The 10,110-nt window shown below is 47.0% G+C and overlaps 1 protein-coding gene across 1 annotated transcript; it reads left to right on the forward strand.

Moving 5' to 3' along the window:
• Positions 1–486: 486 nt before the first annotated feature.
• On the forward strand, positions 487–1,512 carry Rnf228 (ring finger protein 228). The gene has a single exon (XM_076866024.1). It carries the CDS (start codon positions 487–489, stop codon positions 1,510–1,512), a length of 1,026 nt encoding a protein of 341 aa, XP_076722139.1.
• The last annotated feature ends 8,598 nt before the right edge of the window (positions 1,513–10,110 follow it).

A 10,110-nucleotide genomic window follows, 5' to 3' on the forward strand; every position in this document is an offset into this window, starting at 1 on the left:
GGAGTAGGCGCGTGTTGAGGAAGAGGGAAAAGGGAAAACAGGTCCGGATTTCCCACCATCAACCTGGGGGGAGGGGGTGGTTGGCACCTACAAAACGCAACATCCTTAAACAGCTGCACCCCCAAATGCATTCCCGCGCCGCCTCCCAGCCGCGCTCTACTCCCATTTCCAAGTCCAACAAAAACCGGTATCCAAAGCCAGAAGAGCTGCCTTGAGGGGGCCGGAGGGGACCGCAGAGAGGCGCCGGGGGACAGGGAGGGACCCGGGCGCTCGCGTGGGGGCGGAGCGGGGCGGGGTGGGGTGGACTGGAGAGGGAGGCGGTTGCCGTTGCGCCCCCGCCCGGCCCAGCCAGCGGTGCCTCCCCCGCCAGGCGACAGCAGTCAGAGGGGGGGAGGCAGAAGCGCCTCCTCCCCGCCTGGAGCCGAGGCGGCAACGCAGGGGGAGGAAGGCGACTCACCTTGCCCCCAATGAGGGGCGGATCATGCCATGGCAGCGCCAGCAAACGACAGCGGCGGCAGCGAACAGAGCCCCAGCAGCAGCCCCGGGAGCCGGGCCGGACAAGGGGGCGCGGCGGCTGGAGGCCGGGACCGCGGGGATAGGAGACCCCGGAACGCAACCGCTACGGCCCCAGGCCTTGCACCTCTCGAAGACTACGAGTGCAAAATCTGCTACAACTACTTCGATGCGGACCGGCGCGCGCCTAAGCTGCTGGCGTGCCTGCACACCTTCTGCCAGGAGTGCCTAAGCCAGCTACAGCTCCGCGCCGCCGCCGCCGCCGCCGCCGCTGCCGCCGCCAGCGCTGCGCCTGAGCGCGCGCAGCGCCCCCAGCCCTGGCACGATCCTCCCGGCGCCATCGCGTGCCCTGTGTGCCGCCACCGTACGCCGCTGCCCGACAGCCGCGTGCAAGCCTTGCCCAATAACACCAAGCTCGCCGAGGCCTTCCCGCTAGCTCTGCGAGCGGCTCACGACCCGCTACCCCAGGATCGCCTCCCGCCGCTGCCAACACGCCGCGCAGAGCCTGCGGCACCCCAGCCGCCCGCCCCGGCCCTGCAGCCAACGCCACCTGCGGAGGACACCGCCCCCGGACCTCGCGCCCGCCCGGGTCTGCGCGCCCCGGGCGCCTACGACAGCTGCCAGAACTGCAAGCGCGCTGCGCTCACCGCCGGCTGCGTGTGCGTGGTTTTTTCTTTTCTCTCCATGGTGGTGCTGCTCTTCACTGGCCTCATCTTCGTCAACCACTACGGTGGCAGTGGTGGCGGGGGACCCCCCGGAAGCGGAGCGCCCCCTGGCGATGCCCCGGCGACTGGGTCGCCTTCACCCTCGCCTGTGGGGCCCATCTGTTTGTCGGTGGCCAGCATCTTGGCGCTCTTCTCAGTCGTTGTCACCTGGGTTATCTGCTGGCTCAAGTATCGGCCCGAGGGTGCGGCCGCCAGCTCGGCTGGAAGCGGCGGCGGCGGCCCGAGGACGCGGGCAGCGGCGGCACCAGGCGGCGCACGGAGGAGCGACACATAGCTGGGCAGCACACTGGTCTCTATGCCTGCACCGCCTGCCTCGCGCAGCCAAAGAGGAGTGGGCCTTTGACTCAGTACACTCGAGCTTCTCCCTCTCCTGGTGACCCTAGGACGCTCCAGTCGCACCATCCCCCACCCTCAGCCGCCTGGCCACCAAGGTTTTCTGCCTCACGGACTTTCTACGCCCCACCTCCTTTGTGCAGGGTCTGAGAGGGAAACTCAAGGGGCGAGGAGGCTGGTGAACCGGCTGGTGGGGCGTTCCTTTTTCCCTTTCGTGCACCACCCCATCATTCCAGAGTGCGCGGCCGTCCCTTCACAAAATCTGAGGATTTACAATCAGGAGGAAAGAGGAGAGGTCCCCAGACAGCCCTCCCGAAAGCTGATTTTCTGGAGGCTGGAACTTGAGAGTTTCTTGAAGGGTGCAGGTGAGCGCACGTACTAGTCCATAGCGGTTGTGAATGGCCTTGAATTGCCCAAAGGAAGAATGAGAAAAGTGAAAGTGAGAGAAAGGTTTTCTTGTTTCCCGGCGGTCCTGGAAAGGGAGATCCTGAGCGCTGAGAGTGACTTACACTCCCCGGGGGCACAGCTAGGGCGTGAACGTGGTGGCTGCTGAACTTAGCAGCTGTGGGCATCTGTGCGTTATCGGGCAGGTGCGTAGCACGCGTGCGCGTTCAGAGCAGTCGTCCGACTCCACGGAGATGGGACTGTGGCTCACAAAAGGCAATGATCCTGCTACCCACCTCCCGGGGTCTGGAGCAAAGCCCAGAAGTCCAATCTTCTGAAAGCTTGCGGTTGTCTTACGGTGTTACTGCCAGGAAGTCATTTCATCTTCTGTAACTGGACTCAGGGAGTTTAAAAAGCCTGATCTCCCTTCTCTCAAAACTGACTGACTGTTGCCCCCACCTGGAAGATATTGAAAGCTATTCACGAAGAATATAAACTACAGGCTTCCCCTTTCCCGACTTTTTTCTTAATTTCATTTAAAAAATAATTTATTTTTGAATAGATAAATCTGGAAATTTTTGTACATTAAGATTTCCAGAAAAGTTGTTATAAGTGATGACATTTCTCTCATACCTCTGATTCAAATACATTTTGAAATTAAGAGCAGAAAATAAAGGCTTCTGGTAATTGATTCAAGTTTTTATACTGTGAAACAACATTAAGTGACTTCCAACTGTCTGATAAAATATAAAATAGTGCCCAAAGATGAAGTTAACTTATAGTCTTTCTTTGACTACCAAGACATACATATATATAAGTACATACAAACATACATACATTATACATTTATCAGAAAAGATATTATTTTGAATTTAGCTGTTTGCTGTTGTTGGAATCAGTGAAATATTCACACCTGGCCACATGAGATGACAAAGAATACATATTTGATTTTGTAACTAAGAAGATGAATTATGAGTGTATGTTACAGGTGGGTTAGATCCCTTTTTTAAGGGAATAAAAGGTTTCAAATGTATTTTATATGAAAACATTCCCTGTTCCACATTTTGGAATTTGGAATAAGAAAGTTTTCATGATTAAAAGTCACAGAAGAGACTGAGGGTGCTGTTATCACTCGTGTATTTATGCAAGCTGCTTGCATGATATCTTAATACTATGCTATTAACTGTACTTGAATGGATCATTTGTATCTATCATATGAGTGAAGTAATTTATTGGCCATCAATAAGTGGTCTGGCTGCATTTTAGGAACTACAGTATGGTGTGTTATATGTCTACATTGTCTTAATAAAAACAAGAAGTATTTATAGTATTTGTGACACTTATTTCATGGTGAAATTGCTTCAATTTTTGGTGTGGCCTTTTTCTTAAATACTTGTCCCTATCTAAATCCCACTTTTACATTTTGAATGGGGCTAAGAGAGAAATTCTAAGGTAAGCATTTTGCAGAACTATCTCTGGGACTTAATAAGAGTCCCTGAAGGTCCAGTAAAATCTGTTGTAGGGGTGGCACATGCCTGTGATCCCAGCAGCTTGGGAGGCTGAAGCAGGAGGATCAAGCCAGCCTCAGCAAAAATGAGGCACTAAGCATTTCCATGAGACCCTGTCTGTAAATAAATACAAAATAGGGCTGGGGATGTGACTCAGTGCCCCTGAGTTCAATCCCCAGTAGCCCCCCCACCACACACAAAAAGGTCTATTGTAGGATTCAGAAGGGAGAAGTGCCCCACCCACCTACAATTATAACATTCACTAAAACTAAATTCTGTTGTCACCCTTTGTTCTTGTTTTCGGTGAAATATTTTCAGATTCCAAATACTAAGGGTCAAATTTGAAAGATTAGTTTTAATTTACACCCACATTTTTTTAACCTTTTATTCATCCGTTGTTTTCTTCCATTGTCAAGATTCTGTTTGCAGTCACTTTAGTTGCACAAATGCAGGAATGCATCTACACAAAATACATCATGTTTGCACATATCTTGGATATGAATGTATGTAGTGCATATTATACACATATATATACATACGTATGCATAGTAGTAACAGAACGTGGCTTTGTTGATGTAACCATGCATCCACAAACATATGTTTGTTATTTCACTCTCTTAAGCTAGCAACCCAGAAGTCTGACTAAAGTTACTTGGGGACCAGCTTGCTTCTTCTAAAGTTTATTTATGTCCCACAGAAGTACATCAATGATGCAACTTAAATTATTCCTCGTAAATGAGAACTACATCTTTGAATTGCCTCGGTCACAATAAAAGCCACGCCACATTTTGCTTCTTTCGTGGGCTGCCCATGTGGATTTCTTGTAATGAGAAATTTGAATTAGAATACTTTGAAATCAAATCAATACATTTAGTAGCTCAGTACTTAAAGATATTTTTTCCTTGGCTAACTTTACTGTATTGCTAATGTCTGACTTTGTTACCAAAAATTGAGTGACAAGATGGCTGATGAAAATATTTGCCTGGCTTCCAGTTCTCCAGCATTCAGGTGTCCCTCCTCACTTCCTATTTGGCAGGTTCGGTTTACTCATTCTTACTTCATGCGGCAATGTGGGCACACCAGCATCTTGGAGTTTGGAAATTATTGAAATAATGAGTGAGTTGTCTGGATGGCTCCTGGTGATAATGGGGTGCCTGCACATCTGCTCAGGACTCAGGTCCCCAGGTCCTCATGATTCTGGTTGTGCCTGCATTCTGGGGCAGCAGGTTAGAGTTATCCTGATGCTTCCATAGACTCTAAATTTCAAGTGAAAGAAATTCATCATGCAGACAATGGATTAAAAACTTGGCCTCTGAATACAATGTGATTCCACTTTCAGAAAGCACTTTAGGCTTGGGGGGTCAAAAAAAAAAAAAAAAAAACAGTGTCTGCAGTCAGGAGATGTATCTGATATTGGATCTCCCCTTACTGGGAAAGACCTTGAGAGGTCAATCAACCTGTTTGAACCTCAAGTTCTTCGTCTATAAATGAGGATGAGAAAAATTATCAACCTCCTCTACCTTAAGAGGTTTGTTGAGGATTTGTACCCTTAAGAGGGGTGATGGCTAAAAATGCTTTGGAAACTAACACCCTGTATGCATCTCCTTTTCATTCTGGTCTCCAAGGATGTAATGTCACCTCAGAGGAGTCTGCCCTGAACACTCTATTCCCTGGGATTAGTGGTTCCCGTTTTACTTCCTTCCTAACCCTTGTAACTCTCTGCAATGTTATTTTATTTGTTGCTTTTTTTTTTTTTTCAGCCTCCTAAAACAGAACAAGAAACTTGTCTCTTTGTTTCTTTACTCTATCCATTAAGCCTTAATGAGTTCTCAGCACATAATAAGAGGGCTATTATAGACTGCTGAAGGAAAACTCTGGAATGAAAGTTGGGCTCCCCAGACTCACTCTGCCACTCAGTAACTAATGAGTCCCTGAAGATCTTAGGTCAAAAATTGCTTTTCCTATTTCATAATGATTTTGGAAAGTTGAAAATATATACTTATGTAAAGTACTTTGAGTTTTGAAAAAAAAATCAGCACTGCAAAAAGTAGAACTCTTATTGCATTGCATTCAGAGACAGGAACCACTAGAGAGACTAAGAGACATTTGGCTTCTGTTTCCAATCATTTCTGCATTGTGACATTTAGGGTATATTTATGTACCTCCCTCCAAAGTGAGCAGCCTTTGCATAGTTGGGAAAAGCATACATTGCTGTAGAATTTTCCATAACATTGAGAGCAAGTTCTATTGAATTTATTATCATTTATGGCTCCCTGTTTTATTAAGTCTTCAACCTTTGTCATATTAAAGATCCTTCATAGATTTGTTAATTTTATTGATCTCAGATGAATGTTCCTATTCCTCTGTGATCCAACTGGTACCCTCTATAATCATTTAATTCCCATTAGCTCATATCTAAATTTTACCTCTTTTTTTTTTTTAGATGTTGATGGACCTTTATTTTAGTCATTTATTTATATGGGTGCTGAGAATCCAACCCACTGCCCCACACATGCTAAGCAAGTGCTCTACCACTGAGCTACAACTCCAGCCCTACATTTCTTCTTTTATACAAAAACAAAAATGATCAAATTTATGCCATGGACAACGAACTGCATCCTTGCTAAGTATACATTTGCATCTGTTCATTTGAACTCATATTTTTATTATATGTTAAATTGTGAGTGTGTTAGAGGAATAGCTAATATTTACTAAAGTATCTATTTTTTGTGTGTGGGAGGGAGATTTCTGGGATTGAACTCAGGGGCACTCTACCACTGAGCCACACCCCCAGCCCTATTTTTTATTTTATTTGAATACAGGTTCTTAATGAGTTGCTTAGCACCTCACCTTTTGCTGAGACTGGATTTGAACTTGTGATCCTCCTGTCTCAGCCTCCCCAGCTGCTGGGATTACAGGTGTATGCCACTGAGACCTACTAAAGGAATTATTTCTAAGATCAGTGTTAGAAGTGACTGCAGCCAGATCTCAGATTGAAGTCATATGGATGAATTTATCATAAGACAGATTTTATTCACCAGGTGTGTCGACAGGTGCCTGTAATCCCAGCTACTCAGGAGGCACAAGAGAAGGGAGGATCACAAGTTGAAGCCCAGCCTAGGCAATTTAGTGAGAACCTGTCTCAAAAAAGAAAAAAATAAATAAAAAGTGAGAAGGGCCAGAAAATGTAGCTTCTTTGTAGAATGTCCTTGGGTTCAATCCCAAGTACCATCAAAAAACAAAAACAGAAGAGAGAGATTTTATATTAAATCTCTTTTGACTGTGTGTGTGTGTGTGTGTGTGTGTGTGTGTGTATATATATATATATATATATATATATATATATATATATATATATATATTTGCCTTTGTTTTCTCCCATCAGAGTTGATTCTGAGGAATTGTTCACTTACGCAGAGCTAAAGTATGCCAAAGAGAAGCAAATTTGTTTCTTTGATAAATTCAAGATTATTTCTCATTATAAAATATGTTTGGGGAAGTGTTCAAAGTTCCATCACCAAGCATATTCCTAGGAGCTGGGGAAGAATGTGCATACTTCCTTCAGAAAAACAGTTGTCTTTGCATGTAAAATTGGATTATCTCTGGTTTAGCAGTGCCCTTCTCCATGGGGTTGAGTGGGGGGTGTTGAAGTGAGAAGAAAGAGGGTAAAAAAGTCTCCTTAGTTCCTAATATTACAAAACACACCACAACATAAACAGAAAAGAAAGCGTTTAATCACTGCAAAAATTAAAACACTTTTATTTCACCAACTACAATTTTGGAACCATGGATATATTGTCCTCTCAGCTATCTCTTCCAGCAGCAACAATGAGTAATTCTCATCATATGTAAATAACAGATTTATGTTTCTGTTGTGTATGCATTTAGAAATGTTTTGCAGTCAAATTTGAAAGGTAGAGTTCCATTTGACCCATAGTTTGGGGGAAGGATTAACTCCCAGTGAGAATTAGATAGTTTTTGCCTGGGGAAAATCCATTGTTGGGGGTGCAACTCTGCAAGACAAATGATTTGTCTCCAGAAGCCCATTATTTTTTTATTTTATTAAATTCACATACAGCCAATTTATTTCCTGATGTGAGTTTTAGCAAAGGTCCTCAAACCAGGTCGCAGATTAGAGTTATCTGAAGGGCTGTAAAATAATAATAATAATAATCAACGATAAGAAAGCACGGACCCGCCCACAGAGACTACTTTGGTCCAGGCAGGGGAGAAGGAGGTGCATCAATATTTTTTAAAAGGCGCCGCAGGTGATTCTTCAGAGCAGCTAAATTTGAGAGTCATTATATTTCACAAACTTTTTATTGAATCGCGACCATCTCCCTAATCTCACTTTAATGAACTAAATGCCGCCAAGTTGTGTTTTCTTAGAAATTCATTTGGAGAGCATGGGGCCTTGCTCGGATTTCGGAAGTGGCCATAATTTGGATAACCGAAGGAGGGCTATTTAATCGGTGCGTTAATCTCTCTCTCTTACACACACACACACACACACACACACACACACGCACAGTTCTGTCGCCTTTGCAGTCCCAGGCAACTCAGGTGTATGTTTGCATCCTCATTCCGTGTGCTGTGTATTTTCTAACGTGGGCTGGATGATGGCTTGTGCCATATTCTATCAGTAGCATTATGATCCTACTATGTGCTGGGCACTCTCACTTTAGGCTTTTCTGTGAGCCCCCGCAAAACAGCTGAGTTTCTTCCAAGACCGGTGAGAGTCATCTAAATGCCAGGAGCACGAGTTCCAGCCCTCGGGAGGCCGAGGATGATCATTTGAGTCCTACAGTTGGGGACCAGCCTGGGCGACAGAGCAAACCCTCGTCGCAAAAACAAAACAAAACAAAAAAGAAAAGAGAAAGAAAGTAAATAAACAATAAATAAATATAGTGAAAAGGTGGAAACTTGGGGATGGATTTTGTGAAAACAAATGAACAAAACATCGCCAGTGACAGCTATGTTGTCATCGCCAGTGACAGCCAAAGGGGGCATCTCCGTTCTGCTGCTTAGGAACAGGTGGGTCTGCGGCAGCAGTTCCAGTTCGCCGAGCGCGGATTCGGTGTCTTAAAATACGCACAGGGCTGTTAGATTCCTTTTAAAAGATCCCTCCGAGTAGCCGTTTGGCGTGCAAATTAATTCCATGCTCTTGAATCAGGTGTAAACAGATTTGTGCTGAAACAGAACCGTCCTGGGTCGGTATGAAGCAGAGGATTACCTCGATTTCTGTGCCTTTGCGCGGGGACGCCAGCGGCGGCACCTAGCTGAGTCGAACGACTCTCAGGGGACAGATGGGGCACAAGGGGCAGCAACTGCGCTCTTGCCTGCACTGTGACGACGGTGGAGGGCAGCCACCGCACCTGGGAACCTAGGGCTCTCTGGGGTCCAGAGGGTGGAATTCTGGGGCTGAAGCTGTCTCTCTCCACCTGGGGGCCTTCTGGGCTAGACAGAACCCGAGACCGGGAAGAAATAGGGGAAGAAATCTGATCCCCACTGGGCTGGACCGGCGCCCCTTTAGTTTGTTCCCATCGCAGCCCTTGGCCCCACTTCCCAGGCCAGTTACCCGTGGGCAGGTGAGGACCTGGGAGGAGTCAAAGGCACAGAAGCTCTGTCTTGAGCCCAATTGCCCATCAAGGAGGAACCAGCTGTCTGGCATCTTGTCAACCCAATCACTCAGCATCTCCCCTTCGTTTATCTCGTTTATTTGGTCTTCAGTCGCACCTCTCTGGATTTGGTGACGTTCCCCTGTTTCAGGGTCTGCCGAGTGTGTCATTTATGACCAGAGGAGTACTCAACCCCTGGATTCCCACGGGCCATTCCCAAAGCCCAGTGAAGGTGTACGTTCAGGTTCATTCTTGAAAATACTAGAAATGGGAGCCGGGCTCAGTGGCACACGCCTGTTATCCCAGCGGCTCCTGAGGTTGAGACTGGAGGATCATGAGTTCAAAGCCAGCCTCAGCAAAAGCGAGGCGCTAAGCAACTCAGTGAGACCCTGTCTCTAATAAAATACAAAATAGAGCTGCAGATGTGGTTCAATGGTCGAGTGCCTCTATTTATTCCCCGGTACCCACCCCCCTACAAAAAAAAGATGGGGTTGAGGAGGTAGCTCAGTGGTAAAGTCTTGCCTAGCACCTGCAGGGCCCGGGGTTTGATTCCCAACACCGAGGGAGAAAATAACAGAAATACTCAAAATAGATTAAGAAGAAAAAAAGACTGCAGAGGAGCCGCTGGGGTGTCGAGCCGCTGGGGTGTCGTGTCTGCTCTGTCTTTGTTGTCACTTTGGTGCCTTAGCCTCCAGGGGCTGGTGGGACCCCGCACCGCGTGGGGAGTCCAGTGTTTCTCCCACAGGGTCTCTACGCACCTTCTCAGGATCCGAGGGCTCATCAGCCGGGACACCTGCAAGAACAGGTTTGTGGGGCTTGAAAACACCCTAGGAGCCTGGCTTTCCGCAGGTAAGTTCCTCTCAATTTCCCCCGAAAGGGCCGCTCCTGCATCCACACCCCCAGGTCCCCAAGACTGGCAGGTCCGGGTCTGCGTAGCCATGCAATCCTTAACCCACGACAGGGTTCCAAACTGAGAGGTGGCGGATAGGAAGAAGAAAGGTTTGTCGCGGGGCTTGGAGCCATCAAGGA

The sequence above is a fragment of the Callospermophilus lateralis genome, chromosome 9 (genome assembly GCF_048772815.1).
Source record: "Callospermophilus lateralis isolate mCalLat2 chromosome 9, mCalLat2.hap1, whole genome shotgun sequence".
NCBI classification, from domain to species: Eukaryota; Metazoa; Chordata; class Mammalia; order Rodentia; family Sciuridae; genus Callospermophilus; species Callospermophilus lateralis.